This window comes from Eubalaena glacialis, chromosome 9, assembly GCF_028564815.1.
Source record: "Eubalaena glacialis isolate mEubGla1 chromosome 9, mEubGla1.1.hap2.+ XY, whole genome shotgun sequence".
Taxonomy (NCBI): Eukaryota; Metazoa; Chordata; class Mammalia; order Artiodactyla; family Balaenidae; genus Eubalaena; species Eubalaena glacialis.
Window position 1 is genome coordinate 24,994,187 of NC_083724.1, and position 27,502 is coordinate 25,021,688.

At 46.0% G+C, this 27,502-nt stretch overlaps 1 protein-coding gene across 3 annotated transcripts in view; it reads left to right on the forward strand.

Annotated features, from left to right (window-relative positions):
- The window catches only part of EPB41L4B (erythrocyte membrane protein band 4.1 like 4B), a 139,553-nt gene that overhangs the window by 56,010 nt on the left and 56,041 nt on the right, over positions 1-27,502 (forward strand). For 2 of the 3 annotated variants that reach the window (XM_061201062.1, XM_061201061.1), the window contains exons 6-15: positions 1,201-1,253; positions 6,426-6,546; positions 7,649-7,736; positions 7,895-7,983; positions 8,279-8,348; positions 8,445-8,614; positions 10,629-10,738; positions 12,760-12,790; positions 15,998-16,031; positions 21,851-21,915. In XM_061201062.1, the coding sequence (XP_061057045.1) occupies positions 1,201-1,253; positions 6,426-6,546; positions 7,649-7,736; positions 7,895-7,983; positions 8,279-8,348; positions 8,445-8,614; positions 10,629-10,738; positions 12,760-12,790; positions 15,998-16,031; positions 21,851-21,915 (831 nt within the window). Of the gene's footprint in view, positions 1-1,200; positions 1,254-6,425; positions 6,547-7,648; positions 7,737-7,894; positions 7,984-8,278; positions 8,349-8,444; positions 8,615-10,628; positions 10,739-12,759; positions 12,791-15,997; positions 16,032-21,850; positions 21,916-23,710; positions 24,631-27,502 lie in introns of those variants that run through there. The other variant, XM_061201063.1, reaches the window with a different exon arrangement.

Consider the following 27,502-nt stretch of genomic DNA (forward strand, 5'->3'; position numbering starts at 1 on the left):
AGACATATTGACTATTTTCTGTTACATGAAAAACTAAGATATACTGAATCTAAAAAATACCTGCTATTATTGACAAGAATACATTTTGATTTTGAATATAATCTGAAGAAGATTTAAAATGTGATTTCCGAATTTGGAAACGCTCTGTAGAATATGTGCTATGAGAATCCTAGTGGAATGTACACTATAGAACAAGTAGATTGTACAGTGTATACATTTGCCTTATTCAACCATGCAATACAGATCTTTGATTGTGTGTGTATTTCTCTCTCTCTCTCCATACTGTGCTCCTCATACTAAAAGCCTCTTAACTGGTGATTGTCTTTGGTCTGGAAAAATATTAATGGCGATGCCTTGCATTTGTACAGTACTTTGCAGTTTACGTGCACGTCAGCCTGATTTACTGCATTCATAGCAGAGTAGTGTTCTGGCGGCCCCAGCGTTGCCTCTACCAGCTGGCCGTCTGTGGGCAGGACACTTCAACACTCAGTTCCTCATTTCTGAGGTGGGGATGGGGAGCACAGGCAACACCCATCCTAGGGGTTGACACACTTGATGCATTGACCAAATTGGATAATATACGTATATGAAAAGGCTTTGAAAACTATGAAGTGCTATACCAATGTATGTCATTATTATTTTTCTAACTAAATTTGTAATAGTAAGTATGAATGAGATCACTGGATTTGTAGTAATACACCTCTGTAGCGATGCCTCAGTTATTCGATTGCTTGAGTGTATCCAGCTGTCCTGGCAATCTTAGATATGGTGTCTGTTTATTTGTAGCACTATGACCTCGTTTCAAGAAAGAGTGAAGGCAGCTTCAAAAGATGCATGTACTAGACCAAGATAAAATAAGTTTAAAAATAATAAGGCAAAGGGAAGGCTTTTCATTCTGTTTCCCAAACTTCCCAGTTCTTGCCAGATGCAGTAAAATTGCCCACTCTACTTAGAGTTGAGAGGAACTATACCTAGATGGGGTTATTTTACCATATGATGAGAACTGACTTTGGGAAACAGGGACTGTAAGTCAGCTTATTTGCATTTTTTAATGTAGACAGCAAAAATAGAAACCACCGAGAACAAAAATCATTATCTAAATATCACTACCTTCTGAGAAATGATGTTAGTGACATTTTGTATAGTTATGAATATTAAAGTTCGTATTTACAGTTAATTTCTTTTTTTTTTCCTTCCAAGATTGAAATGCCCATATGAAACAGCTGTGGAGTTAGCTGCTCTCTGCCTACAAGGTACATTATTCCTTAGTGGTAATTAGCATTTTAAAGTTGTTGCTTTTCATTTCAACAAATGAGGGTCTGCTATGTACCAGGCACAGTGCTCTGTTTTGGTCTCCGTCCCCAAGTAGCTTTCAGTCCCATGAGGACCTCGTGGCCGGATCACATACTCTGTGTGTACGTACAGGGTACAGTGTGGTTCCTTCAGGAAGAGAGACCTGCAGGAGGCTTGGAAGTGGAGACCTGTCGGGGGAAGGGTAGATGGAGATGAACAGAGGAACCAAGGCACAAAGTAGAAAAGTGCAGAGAGGCACTAGCAGTTGAGTGGTGTCAGAGGGCCAAGTTCAAAAACCTGGAGCGGCGGGTGACCTTTACCCCATTTAAAGCGCATGAACTTCGCGCTGTCAACATGGCGTCTTTGAAGGCTCTTGAGCGGGAGGCAGGCCTGGTCAGACGTGCATTTTAGAAAGGCCACAGTGGCTGTGATGGGGAGAAGGGATGGGGGCAAGACCAAGACTGGGGCTGGGGGTGAAGTGAGGAGGTATAGCTGTAACAAAACGAAACTAAGGCTGGGGGTTAAACACACACCCCAAAATAGCATCAGCGGTACAAGGAGAAGGACCCGGTCATTAGGCTCAGTGTTGAGAGAGGAGACAGAGATGACTCATAGGCTGCTACCAAGGATGGGAGATGGTGACAGTGAATGGTTAGAAGAAGAGTTGGGCTCCAGTGGGGGGACATCTGTGTAGGGTCTCTTGGCTGAGAGGGGCCAGTGGGGCCTCTGGGAGCTTCTTGAGTCTGTAGAGATCTGGCTCCACCAGACAGGTCAGGCTGGAAGCACTGACGGGGGAGAGTCATCAGCATGTGGGTGGGAATTGGACGGTAAGAGGGTTGCCTGTCTCTCAACGTTGACTGTTCCATCTGTCTGATGCACTGGTGGATTTCTAGTTTAACATGCACAAGAAACACTTGTTAAAGTTGCCAGCACTAATTAAAAGGATACTAATGTGTAACTGCATATAAGGAATTTCATCAGCACATCGGATAGACATACATTGCGGACTCGTTTATCAGGGCTTCTATGGGATAATGAATTATGATGTATTCATTTATAACTACTAACTATTTTTGAGTGCCATAGTAAGATTTGGCTTCTGACTTTTGTATTTACCAAGTTTTAAAAGTTGATCTAAGTCTTTTCAAATTATCAAATCAGTACAGGCTTATTATAGAATATCAGGACAACAATCAGACGCGTAGAAGGAAGAAAGTAACCCACCGTCCTACCCACAGACAAGCAGAGTTTCTATCTATGAGTTTGAGTTTTAAAAATGTAGTTCTGATCAGACTCATACACAAATTTTTTTGTATGATTTTCTACTTGGTAATTTTAGTACATACATTCTGTCATGTTTGTACTTATAAAGAAGGTTTTTAATGACCAGGTTACTCCCATTCCCTGATACTTCCATTCCTTAGTCACCTTTACTGCTTATTTTTTTTCATTTATTTTTATATATATATATATATATATATATTTTTTTTTTTTTTTTACATCTTTATTGGAGTATAATTGCTTTACATTGTTTTGTTAGTTGCTGCTGTATAACAAAGTGAATCAGCTATATGTATACATATATCCCCATATCCCCTCCCTCTTGCGTCTCCCTCCCACCCTCCCTATCCCACCCCTCTAGGTGGTCACAGAGCACTGAGCTGATCTCCCTGTGCTATGCGGCTGCTTCCCACTAGCTATCTATTTTACATTTGGTAGTGTATATATGTCAATGCTATTCTTTCACTTCGTCCCAGCTTACCTTTCCACCCCCAACCCCGCCCCATGTCCTCAAGTCCATTCTCTACGTCTGCATCTTTATTCCTGTCCTGCCCCTAGGTTCATCAGAACCATTTTTGTTTTTAGATTACATATATATGCGTTAGCATGCTGTATTTGTTTTTCTCTTTCTGACTTACTTCACTGTGTGTGACAGACTCTAGGTCCATCTACCACTTTAGTGCTTATTATCTAGTGGGGACTTGGCATATAATAGGTGCTCAGTAAGTGCAGAATGAAATTGAACAGCGCCCCCCCCCGCCATGGACTTTGGCTGAAGGGCAGTCTGCCCATGTGGTCTAAAGGCACTTGTGTTGGAGGTAACCGTCTGTGCTAAATACAATGCTAAGTGCTTCACATCCATATTTTCCTGATACAGTGGTCCTTATGGTAAGTGCCATAACGATGTTCAGTGGCTTGGGGAACTTGGAAATGGACTGTCCACTTTGACCAATCTGTATTTCACCAGCTTGCCAAGTTGCATCCACCCTAGAGTTTCTCAGCTGCCAGGAGGTCATACTGTCAGGCTTGGTGGCCCAGCAGTAGATGGCAGGGTGTAGTTAATGGGATGAAAGCATCCATGTCAGATCTGGGGCCGTCAGTCCACCTGAGAGGTTCTTCCTAAGGCCATTGGCACAACATCCTAAATGATAAGAGGACGACGAGGCACACATATCACCACCCTGCCTGCCCCCAAGTGATGAAGGCATCACCCAGCTCTAGGAGAACCATTCGCCTTGCCCTGCAGCCGAGGCAGACAAGAATACCAACTGTCATTTGAGCCCTTCTTGGAGAAATTACCTATCTGAGTTGGAACCACAACATTAGTGTAACTTAAGATGCAGTCATTATGTCAGGTACAAAGAAAAACTGAAGATGTAGACACAGAAATGGGGAAGTTTTTGTCACATTGTCTCTCCATGTCCCCTCCTCCCCCCAACCCATCAATCAGTAAGTGCTTCTAGTTAGGCCACAAAGAAGCCGGTTTGCCTTGGACTATGAAGATCGCTAGAGAGCCTCTGTGAGTTTGCACAGTGAAAGGTTGTGTACTTCTTCCCATGCTTGAGCCTTGAATACGTGTCTTGCTGCAGTTGTCCTTGAACTGATGCCTCATGAGTTGTGGTGCAGTGGCCCTGCTTGGAGGCTCTGCTCTTTGAGAACTAATTTTATGGTTGATTTGGAAATTATTTCAGGCACAAAGAAGAAGAAGGGAGGAGAAGAATGGGATAGTCATTTGTTGTGTGTCCATGATCTTGTTTCATCTTTGTCAGTTTCCCTTTTGTGGATAAGGCATCAGAGACCCAGGACAGTTAAGTGACTTGCCCAGGTCACACAGGTAGTATATGGTCAAGTTGGGAGTCAAGCCCTCCTGCCTCTGAGCTGTTTCCACCAGGCCCCACACCCTTCGCAGCTGGGACCCTGGCTGCAAAGTTCAAAGACTGACCAAAGTGTCCTCTTGCCGGCAGGTTCTTGGAAGGAGGCAGCAAAGTGTCCCCCTTGCCTGGTCTCGGGGGAACCTCGTCACTGGCTTCTCCCTCCTGTGCTTGATGATGTCAGATGCACAGTTAATCCAGTCTTGTGCAGACACACCCGTAAACACAGGGCTCACTTTGGCCCATGGGTGCAGGGTGGTTCATATCAAGGAGATCTCTTCCCAGACTGCCCTTCTAGCCTTGCCAGGTCCCTAGCTTCAGGGTGACATCTTGGTCAGAGGTCAGTCGTGGCCCCCAGCCTTGGGAGCCCAGCCCTCACCTTTTCTGGGCAAATATGTCACGATCTTCTTTTGTGACTTTGCCCAAGGCACCAAGCAGCTGCACATCCTGACCCAGACCACCTGGTGGTATTAGGGGTGCCATCCAGTTGAGAGCTGCAGATGAGGGGCTGCAGTCAGGTGAGGGGACAGTCACTAGGTCCCCGCCCTGTGTCAGACACCGTCTCCTGCAGTCCTCCCACCACCCTCCGAGTATGGTATTGCCGCTTCCTCTGTGTGGACAGGAACATTTTAACCTCTTCTCCTGCGAGCCAACTGGAGTCCCTTTCCTTAAAGGTGGACTCTGGGATTGGGGCTCAGAAGCCACTGGAAAGGGCTGCTGGGTCCATGGTGAGTTGCTGTCACTGGGGGTGTTTGGTCATTTGCTGGCTGGTCGGTGGGATGTCGTGTTAAGCAGTGATTCGCAGAGTATGTTCCCTGGGAACATACTGCATCAGCTGCGTCAGCATCCCCTGGGAACTTGTTAGAAATGAAGGTTTTCAGACCTTATTCCAGACCTATGGATTTAGAACCTCTGGGGATGGGGGCCAGCAATGTGTGTTCTAAAGAGCCCTCCAGGCAATTCTGGCGCATTCGAAAACCCGCTGTCGTAGATCAGTGCTTTTCAAAGTAATGTGTGCACCACCCTTCTGGGCACGTGGTGGGTTTGCTCCAGCAGGTCCAGGGTGGGAGCTGAGGTTGTGCACGGTGAGCAGGCTCCCAGGCGATGCCCACGCTGCTGGTCTGCGGACCACACTTTGTGCAGCAAGGTATCAGAGGTAATTAGAGTTCATAGCCAACAAGGTATAGAGGAACCCCTGGAGGATTCCTTTTCCTTCTGGGGTCTGCCTCCTGCACGGCAAGGGTGGGGGGAGTGGAGAGAGCGGACTTTCTCATTCATGTCCTGGAGGAATGGGCCCCCTGTGTCCTCGGGCCCTGCGTTCTGTGGGGCACTGGGCAAGAGCCAAGCGGCGGCTTCGGGCTTTTTGCTGGGGTCGCCCGCGTGGCCGCTGCTCCTTTCTGCACAGCCGGCTCCCTCCCAGCTTCTGCCTGAGTTGCCGCAGTTGCTCCCGTGGCCCTCTCACCCCCTCCTCCCTCACTCCTCACTCCTTCCTTCTCCCTCCTGCCAGATTTTTTTCTCTCTGATTCTGCCTGTACCGAATTCTTGATTGGTCCTTTCCAGCACTGCAGACTCTGGAGTGCTGCTGAGACCCACCCTTAACGAGAGCCTTGTTACATGGATGTTTCTGGGTGGGTCCCCATTCCCTGCAGTTGCCTTTTATTGCAAATTCAGGCACTACAGTTTTGTGGGGGAGATGTAATCAGGGCCTCCCTGGGCCAGAGAAATAGTCGGGAGAGGGACAGTCATGACTGAGATGATGGCGTATGGCCCAGTGGGGAGTGCATGGGAGTGATTCATGGGGATTCTGAACGTGCAAGTGGGGACCGAGTGAGAGTTAAATCCTCCTGAACGCGGGGAGTTGGTTATACGTGAGGGGGTACCTGTGCTGTTTACAGTCAGGCAAAGTGCCTTTGGACCTGGTGCTGCAATAACCAAAAGCATTCACTGTCTCCTGTCTTCTCCCTTTTATGAAACCTGCAGCCGAGCTTGGGGAGTGCGAGCTTCCAGAACACACACCAGAGCTTGTGTCTGAGTTTCGGTTCATTCCAAATCAGACAGAAGCGATGGAATTTGATATCTTCCAGAGATGGAAAGAGTGCAGGTACCTTGATGCTACCATCTAACATTCCGGTATATGCATTTGGTCATTTATAAGCATTTGTCAGACTCTTTTATCTGATGGCAGAGTGGCTCTGTGGATGACTGTAAAATCGCAGCTCCAGCTCTTCACTTCTTTCTCTCCTGTGCTTCAGTCCTGTTTTTCAAAGGCCCACAGGACATCTCTCTTTCCAGAGATGTACAGTAAAAACCAAGCCATACTCCTGTTTCTTCCTCTGAAGTACAGGGCCTGGTCCTGATTTGGTCATTGCATAGCCAGGGACGCCATGGCCATCCCGGCCTCCTAACCAAGGCAAAGGGGTGCTGCCTTGATCCATCCGGTCCTGCACACCTGGGGCTCTGTCCATGGCCTGGACTGCTAGGGCAAACCCTTTAGAAATGTGTCCTGGGGTTCCTTACAGGGACACTCATGTTTGAGACCATGTGTTGTACAGAGTTGTATTTCAGGACACGTGGTCACCACAGCTAAATCCAGCCCTGCCACTTCTCTCTTGCTTTGTCCTCTTTCCTCCCATAGTCACCCTAGTCTAGCAGTTTTATGCCTGGATAACAGGGCCACCGCCTCTCCTCCTGCCCGGCCCATCTTCCGCAAACACTGCCTGTGCCCAGTCACTCTTGGACTCAGAAACCGAGCATGGTTTCCCGTTGTCCCGCAGCCATTCTGGCTCCTTTGCAGATGGAAGGTGACAGTAGCACATTCTCGTATCCCATTGAAACAACAACGTAGAAACGGGCGGGCGGGCGTAGAGTCTTGCCCCAGTCCCTGCCACACCCCACCCACGCTCCTCCCTGCACGAAGCCGCTGTGAGCAGCCAGCTGTGTATCCTTCCAGCCTTTCTCCTTCGCACACGCATGCACAAATCTACACACACAGAGTCGCTTCCCTAAGCGTTCCTATTATAAGCCCTGCTCTGTCCTCTTTCCGCTCAGTTAACAGTCTGTTCTTGGAGGTCGTGTCATGTTGATGTAAATCGGTAGCCCTCATCCCTTTAATTGCCCCAAGCACCCCTTCATGTGGCCGTGCCCTTCAGGCTTGTGTGGGTGTACGCGTTGCAGTTCACATGTGTCTCGTTGGTTTTTCTAAGGGGAAAGAGCCCTGCCCAGGCGGAACTCTCCTATCTGAATAAAGCGAAGTGGCTGGAAATGTATGGGGTAGACATGCACGTTGTCAGGGTAAGAACCGTGTGCGTTTAAGTAATTGGGTTTCCCGGTGACTGAAAAACGTGTAAACAATGTGCAAACAAAGTAATGCGGTGAGGAAACTGTTTTGCATTCTGCTCTGTGACGACCTGTTAGAACCCTCTACCGACTGTGCCTTCGTTTATTTGTAGGGAAGAGATGGCTGTGAATATTCTCTTGGACTGACCCCGACAGGCATTTTAATCTTTGAAGGAGCTAACAAAATAGGCTTATTCTTTTGGTAATTTAGTTTTGTCCTATATTAAAAATGTCTTTTCCTATTTTGTGGTGGAATTATATGTGATGGGTGATTATCGAGGGATATTTGCAACACCCAGATTCATTTTTAAAACACACGTACTCTGGCATTTGTGGGTGTCTGACAGTGGCAGTGGCGCTTCTGGATAATCACACTTAACATGAATGAGTGATTCCTTGAGCAAATCTGAGCTTAAACGGTAGAAAGGAAACGGCGGTGTGATGGGTAGAGGGCGCTGCTGCAGACTGTGCTTTGAAAATGCTTTCTCTCTGGCCAGGCCGAAAATTACCAAAATGGATTTTAAAAAGAGCAAGTTGACGCTGGTGGTGGTGGAGGATGATGACCAGGTAAGCCTTGCCTCCGTTCCTCCTCCTTGCTGTGAGTAATCCTGAGTCAGTGCTCCAAGTCCCCGCTCACCAGGCCCCCCGTGCTTCACCTCCGAGGGCCGGGAGCAGGAGCACACGTTCGTGTTCCGCCTGGACAGCGCCCGGACCTGCAAGCACCTGTGGAAGTGCGCCGTGGAGCACCACGCCTTCTTCCGGCTGCGGACGCCGGGAAACGGCAAGTCCAACAGATCGGACTTTATCCGACTGGGCTCTCGCTTCAGGTTCAGGTAGGCACCGTTTTTACAGCACGGTCACGTGTCTTGAAGGAGGGCAGCAGTGATGTTTTGGTGAAAGGAGCAGTGGACCTGCTGCATCTGGAGGCTTGGGTTGGACGTCCTGCCCCTGCTTCTTTCTTAGCATCTGACCTTTCATGGAGTCACCAAAGCTCTTCTAGCCTCTCCGCATCCTCATGGATAAGACGAAGCTAATAATCACAAAATTATTAACAGCTGACATTTAGCTGGAACTGTGCTGTCTGATACAGTCGATGCGAGCTGCATGTGGCTATCTAAATTAATTCATGTTCGATACATTTACAAATGTGGTTCCTCGGTCTCACTAACCACGCTTCAGGTGCTCGGTACAAGTGAGATCGGTGGCTGCCACATGGGGCCGTGCTGATGTAGAACACGAGCATCGTTTTGGAAAGCTCTATCGACCACACTGCTGCCCTAGAGCTTTTCATGTACCAACTCGTAACCCTCCCCATGGCCTTAATGAGATGGGTCCTCAGATTATACCCATTGTACAAATAAGGGAACTAGGTCCGGGGGGGTATATAATCTGCCCGCAGTCACAGCCAGTCGGTGGTAGAGCTGAGATTCAACCCCAGGCAGTCTGGGTCTTATGTCTTATATTTTAACCACTACTCTATCGCCTGTCACATGCCAACATCAAGAAATTTGGTGACAATTAAGAATGAGAGCGGATGTCACCGTGTGTGTGAGTGACCCAGGGCTGGGCTCAGGAATATTTGAATCTGAAAAGACCCTGAAGAAAGAGAGGTTTATTCCGATATATTTCTACTTAGGTTTCTAAGACCATGTCTCTCAAAGTGCACGAGAACTCCCTGCGTGTTTTTTTAAAATGAGGATTTAGGACCTCATCTAAGGCCTTTGTAATCAGAATCTATGGGGGCTCACGTGTGGCTGTATGAATAAGGCCTGGGAATGTGCATTTTAAATGCACTCCCAGGGTCGATTCCTGAGGCATGTTTACAGATCTGAGAATTACTGTTACAAGATCTAAAACTTCACATGGTTTCATAACCTCTTCCCACACATGGCATGTCCTTGAACTCTATTTAAGATGCCAAACGATTTGTTCATTTCAAATTTTTCTGCTGTGCACGGAAATGTCTGTGCACTTGTGTTTAAAGAATCGCTTGGTTTGAATGTATTTTTAAATGCTGCAGAGGGGAGTGGGGGGGACCAAGTCCTTTCTGAGAAAGAATCGACTCATGGGTCCTGCGAAGGAAGGATGGAAGGAAGATGTCATAACTGCGAAGCCTGGCAGAGACGTTGCACGGTATGCTAAAGTCTGCTGTGCTCCAAGTGAGCAGGGCCGGACTGTTGAGGTTGCCCAGGCGGGGTTTCCATCCTGGCAGGACACTCCCGTGGAACTTGGTCCAGCCCAGCGTGAGAAGGAAGGGAGTTTGCCCCTTGGAGGCAGTTAAAGCAGGTGGCAAGTGGCTCCTTCCATGTGATAAATCATAAGCCGAGGGTGGCTGGAACGAGGCAGTGATAGATCAGACAAAGACAGCATTGCCTCCTGGAAGCTGTAGCTGGACGTTGGGTTGATGGAGAGCCTTGGTGAAAGCAGCAGTGTTTTTCTGGGCATAGCAAGGAAAGCCAAGGTTTAGTTAAGTGGTCATTGATAACAGCCTTTTAAAAGAGTTAAATGTCTACCTAATATGTTTTATGAAAGGTATTTTATGTGTGAATCAGTGTTCTCTTAGTCAAATATTCCAAGTACTCAGACCTGCTTGGTTTGTGCAGTCAAGTGGCTGGTACCTAAATTGCAGGTTTTGTCCTTTGGCGGAAATGTAATACAGCCTGGATTTGGCAACAGTGATTTTATTTTCAAACGGAAGGCTAAATTTAGTGTGTGTCTTTACCAAACGAGTTTGAGATAAGTTGAAATTTACATTGGAGCTCTTGGAAATAAAAGTTCACTTCCAAATACGTATAATGTACTGACATTCTGATATTGGTAGCATGCAGTGAAATGTTTGCTTTCCAGTGGCCGGACGGAATACCAGGCTACACATGGCGCCAGGTTACGAAGAACCAGCACCTTCGAGAGGAAGCCTAGTAAACGCTATCCATCCCGGAGACATTCGACATTCAAAGGTGGTGTGCTTTTCATTCTGTCTTGGAATTTTACATCATGGTTAAGTTGGTTAATAAGCCCCAAGGAGTTTGGCGAAGCAGTTTGTGAAGGAACTGCCTGCTGTTCTCTGTCGTTCTGAAGCTTTTGATAAAACCCCAGTGGGATTCTCTTGGAGGGAATCAGGCTACTCTCACCATCCAGCTGTCTTTAGTCTTTCCCATTGGATGTGTTCATTTCCTTCTCCCCCTTTTCCATATTTCTTTTCTTGTACCTCTTTGCTTCTGTTGGACCTGGGACCTTAGGGATATCATAGGTAAACATGTTTCTTGCCCGTGGAAGATGATGACATGTCTTGGAGGGAAGCAGAGTCCGTTCTCTCCTCCATCTTCCAGTTTCAATTGGGGACATCAGTCTCGCGCTAACCAGAATCCTGACCACTTAAGAGTGGAACCAGAACTAATTAAATACTGGACTCGGGGCCCACAGTCAATCCAGGCACACCCTGCCCTTGAGTTTAGCCAGGCCCCAGGATGCTTGCCCCTCCCCACCCCCCCTTTCCCGAACTCCCCGAGCTTTGTCTGTCATTTACTACTGTGGCCTCACACCTGCATGAGGCCTGGTACCCAGTTACAGGTTCAGTCAGCAGATGAGCAAGCCGGGCTCATTTCTGTTTAGACCCGGCCTCCAGATCCCATTTCCTGGCTCTCCTTTGTCCACACTTGACTGCTTCTCCATTCAGGACTATCTTGTTGTTTTACAGCAGGACCTCTGCATCTCCCCACCCCACTCTCGTTCCCTCCCATATATCATTGTACTGGCCATTTCATATGTTTTTCTTGTATAACTCAGGACTTAGTGGGCCTTTGTGGGACCTGGCACCTGTGCTTTCCCATCTAGAATCTTTAACCTTGTGTTCCCCACTGTTTCCTTCCTTTTTGAACCAACGGTGCAATAGCGTGGCAGCCAGAAACTCTCTAAAGCCATTCTTGGCTGCTTTCGTGGGGAAAAAAATTGCCCAGAGCCCAAGGAAGGTGGCCTCACTTTCAAGAAAGACCAGAGGTTGAGAGGATGGGGCTGTGCCCAGGGAGGGTGACAGGTCCCTGAAGAGTGATTGATTGCAGGAACTGGGAGTGATGAGTGATGGGGCGGGACCGGGGGTGGGGGGATGAGAAAGCTCTCTGTCCCAAGGGCTGTGTTCACCTCCCTGGTGAGCGTTATTATGCTTGTGCACGTAGCCAGCTGGGTCAAAGTTGCCCCGAAACACCCCGGTCGAAGGAAGAACTTTCTGGTGGGGCCGTCCAAACATAGTGCTCCCTCTTTACAGAGTGAGCGCCCAGTCCTTGGAGGTGGACAGGCACAAAGGGAAAGGCGCCGCGGTGCGGCTGCTGCAGAGGGGAGGGTGCTTGATGCCACGAGGTGGCCTTAGAGCCCTTCCAGGCTCCAGGTTCCGTGCTTCTCCTCCACTTCCCTTCCTGGTCTTCATCCTCTTTCCCTCCTTTATGTTACTGACATTTTCTCCAGCCAGAGTTCCAGCATCTTTGTGAAACTTTTAATGATTTTCCATGCTCCATTTTTCAAAAAACAAAATGGTATCTAGGTGCACAAGCTCTGCCTCTGTCCATGGCCCCTTCCGCAGACTTCACACCCCGAACCCAGTCGGAGGTGTCTGCCCCGAGCTCCCCTGCACAGGTTACTGCTTGTATGTCAGCCTGTCTTCGATCTTTCACGCCTCTGTCTCTGTGTCAAGACTGTGAGCTCCTTGAGAGCAGGGACTGTCTGTCTCTGCCTCCTAGGACTCCTGGCCCTGGGAACGAGCTCAGAGAGCGGGTTCTGAGTGAATTGGAGGGTGGGGCACAGCGGCAGGTGATTTACTTTTCCTCCAGAAAGGAGAGGTAGCCAAGATGAAGATTCTGCCTCCTGGGGTTGGGACTGCTCTGAGATCACAGGAATCTCTTCCCTGATCATTGGTAACAAGTGGGAAAAATGGTAAAAAGTGGTGAAGCTCTCTAAGATGTCATACTTTTCTGTTTTTCCTTTAAAGCAAGCAACCCGATGATAGCAGCTCAGTTCTGGTAAGTGCCCCCAGAGTCCGGGTATGGCTCTGCTCTCGAATTACTGTGTTTGCAGTGTTGACTTTTTCCTTAATACAGTTAAATCACAGAGTGAAGCACCTGATGGTTTCCTCTCCACCCCCTTTTTCTGCTGCCTGGCTATACCGTCCACCTGGCTTTCAATAAGTACACAGTAGAATGTTCCAAGACAGTTTGTTTTTTTGGAAAACACAGATGCTTTGTTTGAGTGGCTTTGTGCTTTGTGTACTGTAACAGTGGGTGATAAAGGTGATAGGAATGTGTGTGGCACAGTGTGCTAACGGCACTGCAGGCAGTGAAGGGAAAGAAAGGCCGTGCTCTTGAGCAAAAGCTCCCCGAGAACAAAAACTGGATCCGCTTAGTGACGTGCGGGTTTCATGTCATACAACGTAGAAGACCTTTATCAACACCCAGTGAAATTCCTGTAGGAAGAGAACTTGTCACAAGACTGAAACTCTAGCACCGGTGTCAACAAACTTTTTCTGTAAAGTGCCTGGTCGTAAATATTTTAGACATTGCAGGCTCTGGTGTCTCTCTCAGGACCATTCCACTCTGCCCCCGGAGCATGAAAGCAGCATAGACAGTATGTGAATGAACGACTCCGGCCGTGTTCTGATTAAACTTTACTCACAAAAGCAGGTGGGCCAGGTTCGGCCCATGGGGCGTGGTTTGCCGCCCCCTTCTCCAGCACAGGTGGCCTTGATCTTTCCTGTACATTGGAATCACCTGCTGAGCTTTGAGACCCTCAGCCAGGCCACACCCCAGGCTAATCCGGCTGAGGACCTGGGCATCTGTGGTTTTAAAGCTCCCAGGTGAGTCTCGTGTGCTGCCCAAGAGGGCACTGTCCCACCTGGTGTGTACTCTCCTTCTCTCCCTGAAACGATTGTTTTCTTATGTGAGTTTCGACCTCAGTGGACAGCTGTCATGCTAGAGAATCACAGACTATATAATTGTTTTGGCCCTTGTGTCCAAGCTCCAGCCACTGGAAGCCCCATCTGGTTAGTCTCTGGTCATCCCAGGCACAGGTCTCAGGCTACTAGGGAGGGTGGTCTTTGAGGTCAGCATATCTTGGTGCGCCATACGCCCTGGGCGGTTGGTAGAGTGCGGCGTGTGGAGGCGTGGGTTAGTGATGAGGGATCAGGAGGCTTCCCACCCAGCCCTGGCATTTCTCTAATTCAGCTCTGGGGCGGCCTTTTTCTCATCTGAAAACAAAGAGGTTGGGCTAGATCAAGTGTTTTTCGAAATTTTTTAGCTTTTGATTTTGGCCCACTAGGAGAAACCTGCCATGGAAGCCCAGTACAGAGAACACACCAAAGCGGGACTGCTCTGGATGACACCGAGCAGGGAGGGGAGGGCAGGGCTGGCACCTGCTGCTCATCTCCACCCCCCGCATCCCACAGGCAGCCCCAAGATACCTCCAAGGACCCCAAGGTTCTGGAGAACATAGCTGGCCGTTGTATCACACAGCTGGAAACTCAGCCTGGCACTCTGATTGCAAACGCTGCCTGCAGTGCCATTCGGCTGGGCGTCAAATGTCTGGCTCTTCTGTCTTGGTTCAGTTCTCAGCATCTCACGAAGGGCTCCAGGGTCCTGTTGAACTGCTATGCATCAGGCCTGGACCCCTGAGGATGGGAGGAGGTGGCAGGGATCCTGCATGGGTTAGTTTTAGGCCTGCAAGCTTGCCCTGTTTCCAGGATCCCTATGGCGGGTAGTATGCTGAAAGTATGCCTGTCAGCATGTCTTGTTTTTAATTCTCAGGGGCTTGTGAGTTACATTTCTTTCCTTTGCTAAGGAAGTGATTGTTTTGCTTGTTTGTTTTTCCCTAATAAAATTACATTTTCCTCTTAGCGTCTAGTAGAGATTATATATATTGAGAACCAAAATAAAATTAAAAAACAAATCTCCACCACACACACGAAAAAAACCCAGTAAATATACCCTTTAGGAACAAATGATCTAATAACCACTGTTTGCAGCTGTTCAGTTGCTCTTCACAGCCTGTGGGATCCTGGGGGTGGGGAGGATTTCTATGGGAGCTGGGGATGAAACCGTGCTCTGGGCGCAGAGGTGATGCCAGGAAAATAGCACCTTGCAGAACACTTAGCCCTCCTGGTGAAATGCAGCTGGGGGTGAATCTGGCCCAGAGCCTGGCTCTGTGCACTGGCCCTCTATGAAAACTGGAACACAGGGTTATTTAGACCCTAAGCAAGACTCATAACCATGAAATGTTTTCCTCTCATTGCTGGAGGAGCAGTAAACCTTGATTTTGAACACGCCACCCTAGCAACCTAGCCCAATGATTGTGCTGGGTTGGTCTGTGGTTTTTCTGGCAGATGCCGAGCTTGCATATTAAATACATTGTGTTTTGCACCAACCGTCTCCACCCATAGTTTTTACCAGAGTAGTTATACTTCAGATTCCATCAAAATAGGATCATGCATGAAGAGCCTGGAACCTTTCCACAGGTTCTCAGAGAGCCAGTGTGGCTTAGCGGAAAGGATACCGGCCTAGGGGTTTTGCAAATGTCAGTTCCGGTCACGGCGCAGCCATGGACTAGCTAGCAAGTGTCCTAACTTCTCTGTTAGGCAACCGTTCCTTTATCTATAAAATGAGGTGGTAACATTTATTGACCTCATAGCCTTGTTGTGTGGATTGAATAATAACAGATGTGAAGTTCCCAGTACAGAACCTTACGTGGATGAACATTCCAGAGTGGTGGCCACATCATGGCAGCATTTTTGAGAGCAGGGGGACCCACAGTGGTGGATGCTCAGAAGTGGCTGGTGGCCCTCCCTTGAGCTGGAGAAAGCCCTGGGCATCACTTGAGCTGCCCGGTACCGTGGGCCACCCAGCAATGCCAGGGCAGGCCTGGAATGGGAACTAAAATTATTTAGTTTGCCCAACTGAAAGGACCTCCTTTTTGCCACCAAAATATAACATTACAAGCACGGTTCTGGAATATTACCTACATGTTTCTATTTGTGAGCTCTAAAGTGACGAATGAGAGCTGCTATTTGGTTTCCCCAATTATATGTTCATTTAAGCTGCTAGTAACCGAAAAGAAATAGTATTTGTGAAAGTTGCTAACAGAGCAGCTAGCACCTAGGATTAGTTTACAACTGTTAAATAAATCAGTAATAATGCCGCTTTACAACCTGTTACATTACAGTTTTTCTTTTCTTTTTTTAGCTCTAAAACAAATCCTGAAGTCCATAATTACCAGGTGAGCTATTGCTTTTAAAGGTTTTCATGTCATACTTCATAAAGTGTCTAAATTTTCCACACTGAGCAGTCATTGCGCTTATAATCAGGTTTTGAAGAAATAACAGCAGTACATGTTTTTTTTGAGAAAACAGTAAGAGGAGAGCCTTCTCCCCTGACCCCTGCTTCCTCTTGGTCACCTGAGCTGCCTGTTTTTCTTAACCTTGTGCACTGGCAAGCAGGAGGGATATATGTTCTAAGTTTCTGGGTGGTCAAACACAGCCTCTCGGGGGCACTCAAGTGAGGCCATTTTTTGTCCAAGTGTGTTCTAGGCCCAGGAAACATGAGTCCCTGGAGATGTGCCCCCAGGAAAGGATGTCTTGGTCACATGTTTGGGAAATGCTGCGTCCTTCATTCCCTTCTTGGATCTTATGGTGCCCATTGGGATGTCAAAAGTGCCGAAAAACCCTTCAAGGAAGACAACGTTTTATTTTTTTAAATCCAGTGTTTCCGCAAATCATTTGACTGTTGGACAACCTTCCCACCATAAGAAAAGCTGGCTTCCCCCACCACTTTCTGTTGGTGGTGTGTTCATTTCCATCAGTGGAATAGTGGTTTCTAGAACCTGCTTTGTAAAGCACTGTGCTAGGCCTGTTGCCTGCAGAAAGAGTGGAGATGGGTTTCCATGGCTGATGTTCTGCTCTTTCACAGGATGACCATCAAGGCCTGAACCCCCTGCCTGCCCACCAGCCACTGCTGTGGGTAGCTCTCGCTGGCTGTTTGCAGCCTTCTGTAACCTGGGTCCAACTTAACTTTTCTACATTTATTGTCCCTGCTCCTTAGCGTACATCATGTGTTCAGTTCTTAGAGAATCACATCATTTTTTTTTTAACATCTTTGTTGGAGTATAATTGCTTTACAATGGTGTGTTAGTTTCTGCTGTATAACAAAGTGAATCAGCTATACATATACATATATCCCCATATCCCCTCCCTCTTGCGTGTCCCTCCCACCCTCCCTATCCCACCCCTCTAGGTGGTCACAAAGCACCGAGCTGATCTCCCTGTGCTATGCGGCTGCTTCCCACTAGCTATCTATTTTACATTTGGTAGTGTATATATGTCCATGCCACTCTCTCACTTTGTCCCAGCTTACCCTTCCCACTCCCCATATCCTCAAGTCCATTCCCTAGTAGGTCTGCGTCTTTATTCCCATCTTGCCCCTAGGTTCTTCATGACCTTTTTTTTTTTTTTTTTTTTTTTTTAGATTCCATATATATGTGTTAGCATACAGTATTTGTTTTTCTCTTTCTGACTTATTTCACTCTGTATGACAGACTCTAGGTCCGTCCACCTCACTACAAATAACTCAATTTCGTTTCTTTTTATGGCTGAGTAATATTCCATTGTATATATGTGCCACATCTTCTTTATACATTCATCTGTCGATGGTCACTTAGGTTGCTTCCATGTTCTGGCTATTGTAAATAGAGCTGCAATGAACATTGTGGTACATGACTCTTTTCGAATTATGGTTTTCTCAGGGTATATGCCCAGTAGTGGGATTGCTGGGTCGTATGGTAGTTCTATTTTTAGTTTTTTAAGGAACCTCCATACTGTTCTGCATAGTGGCTGTATCAATTTACATTCCCACCAACAGTGCAGGAGGGTTCCCTTTTCTCCACACCCTCTCCAGCATTTATTGTTTGTAGATTTTTTGATGATGGCCATTCTCACTGGTGTGAGGTGATACCTCATTGTAGTTTTGATTTGCATTTCTCTAATGATTAGTGATGTTGAGCATCCTTTCATGTGTTTGTTGGCAATCTGTATGTCTTCTTTGGAGAAATGTCTATTTAGGTCTTCTGCCTATTTTTGGATTGAGTTGTTTGTTTTTTTTGATATTGAGCTGCATGAGCTGCTTGTATATTTTGGAGATTAATCCTTTGTCAGTTGCTTCGTTTGCAAATATGTTCTCCCATTCTGAGGGTTGTCTTTTCGTCTTGTTTATGGTTTCCTTTGCTGTGCAAAAGCTTTGAAGTTTCATTAGGTCCCATTTGTTTATTTTTGTTTTTATTTCCATTTCTCTAGGAGGTGGGTCAAAAAGGATCTTGCTGTGATTTATGTCATAGAGTGTTCTGCCTATGTTTTCCTCTAAGAGCTTTGTAGTGTCTGGCCTTACATTTAGGTCTTTAATCCATTTTGAGTTTATTTTTGTGTAGGGTGTTAGGGAGTTTTCATTCTTTTACATGTAGCTGTCCAGTTTTCCCAGCACCGCTTATTGTAGAGACTGTCTTTTCTCCATTGTATACTCTTGCCTTCTTTATCAAAAATAAGGTGACCATATGTGTGTGGGTTTATCTCCGGGCTTTCTATCCTGTTCCATTGATCTATATTTCTGTTTTTGTGCCAATACCATACTGTCTTGGTTACTGTAGCTTTGTAGTATAGTCTGAAGTCAGGGAGCCTGATTCCTCCAGCTCCGTTTTTCTTTCTCAAGATTGCTTTGGCTATTCGGGGTCTTTTGTGTTTCCATACACATTGTGAAAATTTTTGTTCTAGTTCTGTGAAAAATGCCATTGGTAGTTTGATAGAGATTGCACTGAATCTGTAGATTGCTTTGGGTAGTATAGTCATTTTCACAATGTTGATTCTTCCAATCCAAGAACATGGTGTATCTCTCCAGCTATTTGTATCATCTTTAATTTCTTTCATCAGTGTCTTATAGTTTTCTGCATACAGGTCTTTTATCTCCTTAGGTAGGTTTATTCCTAGGTATTTTATTCTTTTTGTTGCAATGGTAAATGGGAGTGTTTCCTTAATTTCTCTTTCACATTTTCCATCATTAGGTATATAGGAATGCAAGAGATTTCTGTGCATTAATTTTGTATCCTGCTACTTTACCAAATTCATTGATTAGCTCTAGTAGTTTTCTGGTAGCATCTTTAGGGAGAATCACATCATTGTTGCCCCATAATTTTTTGCCACTGTTCCTTGGCCCACACTTGTCTGCTGGGAAGCTGTCACCTCCGCAGAGCCTTCTCTGAGCCCCTTGATTGGAAATCACCGGCACCAGTGGTTCTCAGCCCTGCTGCATGTTAAAACCATCTGGCAAGCTTTAAAAAAATAATTGGTGCTTGGGCCTCAGCCTGGACTGGTTGAATCAGAAACTCTAGGGTGGGTGGGATCTGGGTATTGGCAAGCTGCGGTGCCTCTCTAAGGTGGTTCTGATGAGTGGCCAGGTGGGGGCCCTGAGCTAATGATGTGTCCCTGGCTTCCCAGGTTATCATGTGCTGAGAGGCAGCATCCATGTCTGATGACCCCCTAACATGGCGGCCAGCTTTCTTGTCCTGGGCGGGTGTGAATGTCCAAGGGACACTCCTCTCCTGGGTTTCTCTGCCCTATCATCAGTCTGGTTTTGAATGTCACAATAAAACTACTCCATGATGAGTTCACTTTGGAGCCTTATTCTAATCAGTCTCTTTCTGGATCTAATCAGTCTCATTACTGTAGATATTAACTCCTTAGATGGGGGCAGGGATCCCAGTGTACATTATCTTTATGAGACCTCCAAATTATGTTTCTGAAGAATTTTGTGATATCGCCTTCTGTACATGAAATCTTATTCCCAATGTGCAGAACCTGGACATGACTTCCGAGTTGTAGGGAATTAGTGTAAAAAGTGCTTTGCACCTGGTAGGGGAAAGGCCAGCTTTCCTGATCTCCTTGCTGCCTTTGGGTTCTTGAATCTTCTTAGTCAGAGATTTTTTTTTTTTTTTTTTCTGTCGGACTTTCAGGTGTGAGTGGCTAGAATGTTGTTGATGGGTGATTAGTGCTTGAAGGGGAGAAAAAAAATAAAATAAACAAAGCAAAGCATTCCCAGCTCAGTGCTGCCCTTGCCCCAGCAGCCTCGCAGGTATGCCCTTTCTCTGCATTCTCTGCTCAGAGTGAACGTCAAGGCGATTGTTCATTGAAATCAAATCCATGACAACTGTTACCTGGATGTTGTTCTTCTCTTAACATCTTTGGCAACCGCTGGCCCTCTGCTCCTTGCCAGCCTTTAGAGGTGCCGTAATGGGAGTAAATTGACCAGGAAGAGAACATCCTGAGAGGTGGCCCGGTAAGCATCTGAGCGCTGAGAAAGGTTTCCAGGAAGGTGGTATTGCAGCATTGGTGTTACTCTGAGCTCAGCAAACTTAGCCGAATGCAAAGGACAGATTGCTGTGTCCTTGATGGGAGCACTATTGGCATTTGGAGAGGAACAGTTCTTCATTGCTTGGGACTGTCCTTAGAGTTACAGGAGGTTTAGCTTCCCTCTTCTCTGCCCAAGAGTTACAGGTAACCCTCCAGTCATTGTGACTAGCAAAACTGCACATACTCATTTCCAGTTGTCTCCAGGGAGATGTAACGGTCCTGGTTGAGAACCATGTGGGTTAACATTAAAAAATACTCCTTGACAGCTTTAGAGGGTGTATAAATTACCAAAGGAGACCAAGGAAGGTTCTGGAATATCCTCCTTCCAAGTCTCTATGGATAAGGTGCCCACCTCTCTCCAGTGCATCTGATTTGGTTGTGTTTGAAGACAAGGTGTATAGAATAGAAGGTCCACTTCTATTCTAGGTTACTTTCTTTTGTTCAAGACCCAGTTGGTGGAGCCTCTTTTGGGGCCTTGGCTGTATGGCCAAAACGCCTGAAACGGTCCAGCTTTGGGCAAATCATCTATCACCTCTGGGTTTCTGTATCCCCTAAGAGAGAGAAATATGAAGTGACTATTTCCAGGAGATTCTAAAGCCCTGGTCAGCTTTCAGATTCTGCCACTGAAATGTTTTCTCCAGGTTCCTCTTTCCAGTAGGATGTCCTTTGGGGGCTGTGGACTTGCTGACAGGCATCCTTGAAGGAGAGGGGCCACTGGAATACAGAATAGTCATGGAGGGCATCGCAGGTCCATGAAAATAGAATGAACAGAATTGCTGAGAATTTTTCATAATAGAGAATGGACTTCTGCTTATTAACCAGAACAGCAGGGAGGGAGAAGAGGGGAAGAAATAATTAAAAGAATAATGGTGGCAAGCCTGTGGTGACTTAAATGTCAGGAGAACCTAATTTGCCCCATAGAAAATTTAGCCTTGAAAAGCCCCAGGGCTTCTGACAGAGTCTGGGACCGCTGCCCTCTGCAGGCCAGAAGTGGACTGGCAGGCAGCCTGCCACCCACCCAGGCCAGCCTTGTCTTCACCCCGGGCTGTTTTGTGAGTCATCAGTCCGGATCCATTTTCTCATGTTAAAATGGGCAAACTACTTCTTTCCTTCTGTTTTATCAGGATAATGGTGCTCTGGATGGTTTGGGGTTTTGTTTGTTTGTTTCTGGGATGGGGGCGGGGTGGGGGGGGTGTTTGTTTTGGATCACATTTTAGAAAGTTTTTTTTAACAAGAGAGAAAGAGTTCACCCAGAGTCCTGCTGCCTTGGCATCCTCTGTTCAGTCCTTGTCTGATTGCAGATGCAACTGTTTACACACAGTTGTCGTCATTTTCAGCAACAACAGAAATTGTTTCTAAAGAATAAATTACCCACATTCTCCCCATCTCTCTGGCCCCTTCCATCCGGTTCCCTTGGGAGAGATGAATATTGCCTTGCCTGGGCGCTCTAGGCCACCCTTTCAAGGCAGATGCCTTCCGCTTTCTTCTTGGAGGGCAGCCCCCAGCCTTTGTCACGGGGGAAACATGATATTCTGGGAAACGTGCGCTCCCCCAGCCAGGGTTCAGTAAGAGCCTCTCCATTCACAGCCGGTGAAGACCATTGAAAGCAAAGGGCATCTAATAATCGAGTTTGGTGTTTTATTTCTAGCCCCAGTATCACCCCAATCTCCACCCCAGCCAGCCTCGGTGGCACCCGCACTCTCCAAACATCAGGTAAGTACCTGAGCTCATAGAGCCGTCCTTTCCCAAGCTCTCCTTTTCTACTTAGTTATGAATTGAAATTCTGCATCAGAAACAACTGTTAAAGAGTTGTCTTGTCCTGGAAGAGATGAATAACTTGCAAAGCAAAATAAGCCGGTGATGGGTCTGGATTTACTAAAGTTATGCTTGACGAAATAAAAATGAACTGGGTGGGGTTTTTTGTTTTGTTTTGTTTTGTTTTAGTCATTCTAACTTCAGATATTTTGGGTTTGGTTTTATGTTTGAAATGTTACTTATAATTTCTAAGTAACGTTTTCCTGTCCTGAGAATTCATTTACTAAAAATATGACTAAAGCTCAGGGACTTTTGTTGTGGGATTTTTTGAAAGGATTTTTTTTTTCCAGGGATGGGGTGGAGGGTTGCTTTTTGTGGTGATGGATCTTTTTCTAAACCTAGGGGTCGGTAAACTTTTTCTGTAAAGGGCCAGATAGTCAATATTTTCAGCTTTGTGGTCTCTGTCACAACTACTCAACTCTGCCATGGTAGCTTGAAAGCAGCCACAGATGATACAGAAGTGAATGGGCCTGATTGTGTTCCCATAAAGCTTATTTATGAAAATAGACAGTGTGGGATTTAGGCTGAGGGCCGTGTTTACCCACCTCTGCCCTAACCTACCACAGTCCTTCCTAAGTAAGCTGGCACCTGCCTTGTTGCATTTACGGTTAAGCTTGAGATTTTTTTTAATGCCAGCTTTGTAAAGGCAAACGTTCCTTTCATGATTTGAATTTCAGATCAGTCTTAATTGGTGTTTATGTGTGAAGCTCTTTCAGAAACATAGTTGGTGAATTCAGTTTGCATAAAGTTATTTCTTAGTGAGATTGCTAGCCTTGCTCCTCGAGAAAGTGCGGCGAATGGAGTGATGGGAATAAATCCATTGAGAACAGGGCAAATGAGAGCAGTTAGTTCTTGATAGTTCTTACTAAGTTTGCTGGGGATCCTGTAGGACAACAGCGCAGTTTGATCATAAGCACTTGATATTCATGTAACATTTAAAAGCAAGTTAAACTAGTGAAGTAATACTTCTAAATGTTTCTGTGTTGCAAAGGCCGTTTCTTTTCCAGACATGAGACACAGATTTATAGAAATGCTTTTTAATTTAACCTTGTGTTTACAAAATTTAACACTGATTTTTGCCTGTTTTACCATATTGGTTTCCTTGTGAGGCAGACCTGGCTGGGAATGCTAGGGAGGCTGGACCAGTGCTGCTTGCAGGTGGCCCTGCTGCCTGGCAGCATCAGTGTCACCTGCAAACTTGTTCATGCAGAGTCCCAGCCCCACCCCAGACCTACTGCCTCAGAATTTCTGGGGGTGGTTCCCAGCACATTGTGTTTTATCAGACTCTCCAGGAAAGGAGAATTATTTGGTCCAGCACTTTTGGAAAATGCTGCATGAGGCGTTCACAGTGTACGTTCACATGGCAACAGCTCTTGAGAATTCCCATAGAAAAGGAACCTTTTTCACCACCACCTAGCTTTCCCCAGACTGACTTGATCATCAGACACCCTTTGAGGGATGATGGCACAACCATGGGCAGAGCTGTTCTCGACCTGGAAGTTGATAGAGGACCCGCATCTGAATTTTTAAAATACTTGAAAGTAGAAAATCCATTCATTTCCATCTGAAAGCCATCCCCATTTATGCGGTTCATGGTTTTTCTTGTCCGTTTCCTTTGTGCTTGTGTTGTTTCACTCACCTCTCTGAATTGTCTTCACACCCCCACTAACCACTCACTCTGCAAACAAAACAGGCCATCCTTTCAGGATGACAGGCCGCCCTTTCAGGATGACAGGCCGCATTGGAAAGCATCGGCCAGTGGAGATGACAGCCATTTCGATTATGTCCACGACCAGAACCAGAAGAACTTAGGAGGAATGCAAAGTATGATGTATCGAGATAAACTCATGACTGCACTTTGAGAGACTGAAGCGTCTTACTTCCATTCACCATCATAGTTTCGTTACATCCCATGGAAAATGTCTTGGCATCCCGTGGACGTGTTTGTAGAAATGTCTTCTAGGAATAGTTCTGAAAGGTGTTTTCAGTGTCTGTGTAAATATTTGAAAATAACCCCAATAGGTAGTCCTAACTTACTGTTGACTGCATTCTCAAAAAATGAAGGTAGTTAAAGGCTCAGGAATCGTTTTGATATTCTGATTTTAAAATTGGAGTATAAGTCTGTGTTTATCGTATTGCTGTGTACCTGATGTTTCTTTGTTATTTAATGAATGGGACCAAAGAAAACCAGAAAAACTTGGGAAGATCACTCCGTAGAGAGTACCATATAGTACAGTGGTGGGAATTGAGGTCACTGGGGCCCAGCCTCTGCCATTGTGTGATCTTGGACAGACCGTCTCCCCTCTGTTGGCCTCATTTTCCCCGTCTGAAAAGAGCAAGTTGGACTAAATGATCACAAGGTCCTCTCTAGCTCTACAATTCTGTGATTTATCAACATTTAATATTCTTAGGCTGAGGACATAACATTCAGACCTTCTTTAACAGAGGGTTACCTCTTTCAAAAGCTGAATAAAGTATATAACATGTTAAAGGTTATATCAATACAGGGAGATTTTGAATTTCCTATCTTAAAGCAGTTTAGTCACTTTGAATTCTCGCAGTTTTATTAATCAGAAATCACATAGCCTTTATTTTTATAGAAGTTGCTGCTCAAGTACAAGAATAATTTTTTAATGTCTTAACGATTGGTGCTGCTAACTTGCGTGCTTTCAGAAGACATAATTATGAATGCACACTGTCAGAATATATAGTTTGAGGGTTGGTTTTTATCCTAGGCTTCATTCTTTTAAGAAGCAACATGCAATATGAGATACATTTATGGCTCAAATTGAAGTGTGTAAAATTTTAGTGAAGTTGTGCCAAAGCATCCCGTGCAAGAGGATAGGAGGGTGTTACACAGTCTTTCTGTAGAACCAGAAATCAATATGTTGCCTTTTAGGGTAGAACTCGTACCAAACTCTTTATTTCCGCCCCCGCCCCCCCCCCCCCCCCCCCCGTTTCAAGCCCCCGAGTAAGACCTTTTTTTCCTCCTGATAGGTAAGCCTGAGATACTTTCCTTAGTATTTTTGTGAAATCAATTCTTGTGCCATTTTTTATATATGTAATTGTAATTTGGCCCTTTTAAGCCTTTTTTAAAAAAAAATGTGTTTCCCTCCCTTGAGATAGTTTATTGCCAAAATCTGATCTTTTTTTTTTTTTTTGGTTACCACAAAAATCTATCCAGAAGGAGGGAATCAGCTGCACACCCTGCACAGTGGAGTTGATCACCTATAAACGCTCCCTAAGATACATGTTTACAGGTGTATTTCCTTTTAGCAGATGTTTTGGTCCTCAGTGTACGTGCTGCATACAGATAATTGTGTTCTGAATCTTTTGATTTCATTGATACATTTTTACAAATGTGTTTCTGAGGAATAAAGATTATTCTTGCCTTTTTTTTTTTTTTTTGACTCCATCTTCCTTTTATGCTGCACAAGAGGTATCATTTGTGGATGAAGTAGGTGATGGGACTTTGGAAGTCTGAAGGTGAACATTCAGTTAGGTGGCATGGAGCAAACTCATCCTGGAATGAGGTTGCTCTTAGGAAGCGTGGCCCTTTTTGTAGGCTCCGTGGCTGAGGTGTTTATTCATCTGGGGCAGCTTTGGTGAAGGTTCTGATCACAGGTGGCAGTGGGGTTTCCACTGTAACAGTCCTGTGGTGAGGGTGGGTGTTTGCCCTGGCGACTGCTGCTGTTCCCGGCAGAGAGACCTCCAAACCTGTGTCTGTGGCCTCCTGGAGATTGTGTATGCTTATCTAATAACCTCTAATAAATACCTTTCTGCCTAAAGTACCTTGAGTGGATTCAATTGTCTGCAACCAAGAGGTCTAACCAGCGTGCATACATATGACCTCCTAATTGTTAAAGGAAGCGTACGGTTTTCATCCTTCAACTTGGCGGACCTTTCTCTACTGCATTTGACAGTGGTGACCACTCACTCACAGCTTCTTGAAACTAATCCCTTGATTTCTGTGATCTCTGCTTCTCTAGCCCTTGGACTTTTTCTTCTGTCTTTGTCACAGCCTCTTCTTCTGTCTTCTTGTTAAATATTGGTGTTCTCCCAGGGTTCTTCCTGTGCCCACTGCTTTTCTCCCTGATCACCGTCTACCTGCCCTTTTCATCTTGTCAAGATTTTATAAGTGCTGTTGACTCTGAAGCTATTATCTCTAATGCAGACTACTCTGTGAGTTTTTATACTGACATTTCAACTTGTATATCCTTGTACACCTCAAACGTCACATGTCAAAACTTAAATTCATCCTCTTTTACTGAAAAGAACAAAACAAAATAACTTCACCTGAATTCTCTTCTTTCTCACCATGGTAAGCATTTATACATCATCCACAGCACCTCTCCCTTTGCCACCCATGTCCAGGCAGTCCTCAGGTCTGTTCAGCTTGCCTCCTTAGTATTTGTATGTAGCCCTTCCTCCCTCCTTATCAACACTGATCTTGTAGCAGCATCTTCTGTCCGGCTGAGAGGTGCTCTTACTGATCTCTCTGACTCCAGTCTCCCGACGAGCTCATTCTCCTCACAATCACTGGAGTGATCTTTCTAAAGTACCATCTGATTGCGTTCTTGCAGTGCTTGATATCTGCCAGGGTTCTCCATGACCCACAGGATGAAGCCCAAGGCCTCCTCTGGAATTCCCCCGCTATCTGCTCCTGTCCTGTTGCTCTAGCTAGCGTATTTTTCCCCCATTTCTCACCCTCCTGTTTAAACTCCTACAACACCAAACTGCTTGTAGTTCCTGGCATTCACCATACCCTGCTGTTACTGCCATCTGTGCCTTTGCAAATACTGTTCCTTCTGCCGAAAATGCTGTCACTCCCGTCCTCCTTGCCCAACTCCTGCTCATCCCTTAAGCCTCTGCTCAGACGCTGGCTGTCTTCTCCCAGGGACTCTGACGGCGTCCACCCACCTCTGCAAATTGGGCTAGTTCCTGTGCTCTGCTCCTCTACTCCCCACAGCCCCCGTGTATATCTATGATGTATTCACTATTTTGTGTTAAAACTGCCTTTCTTATTCATCTCATCTTGGAGGCTGTACGTTCCTTAAGTGTAAGCTTTGTGTCACGCTCTCCTTTGTTCCCCGGTGCCTGATGAGTAGCAGGTGCTCAATGAATGTCTGTTCAGCAGATGAATTATTCTGCATTCATTCTAAAGGAAGCATCTAACCAGATAACAGGCAGGAATACATCACTTCTGAGCTGGTCTGAAGGTATCTGAACAACCGTATCCAGCTGGGAGCATCATCTTTTGAGCAGGACGTTGCCCACCATGTATGTTCTGGATTCATCTGCTAAATGTGAATATTATTCACTGTGCCCACGGCGTTCTCATTGCGGCATCGCTATAATTTTGAGTGGGGCAAACGACGGTCCAGCCGTGTGATACTGGAAACGCCGGTAGGTTGACCCTGATCCACAGAAACGTCCAGGGGCTAGTAGCCAGATGTGTGCTTCAAACTCCGCATATGTCACTTCA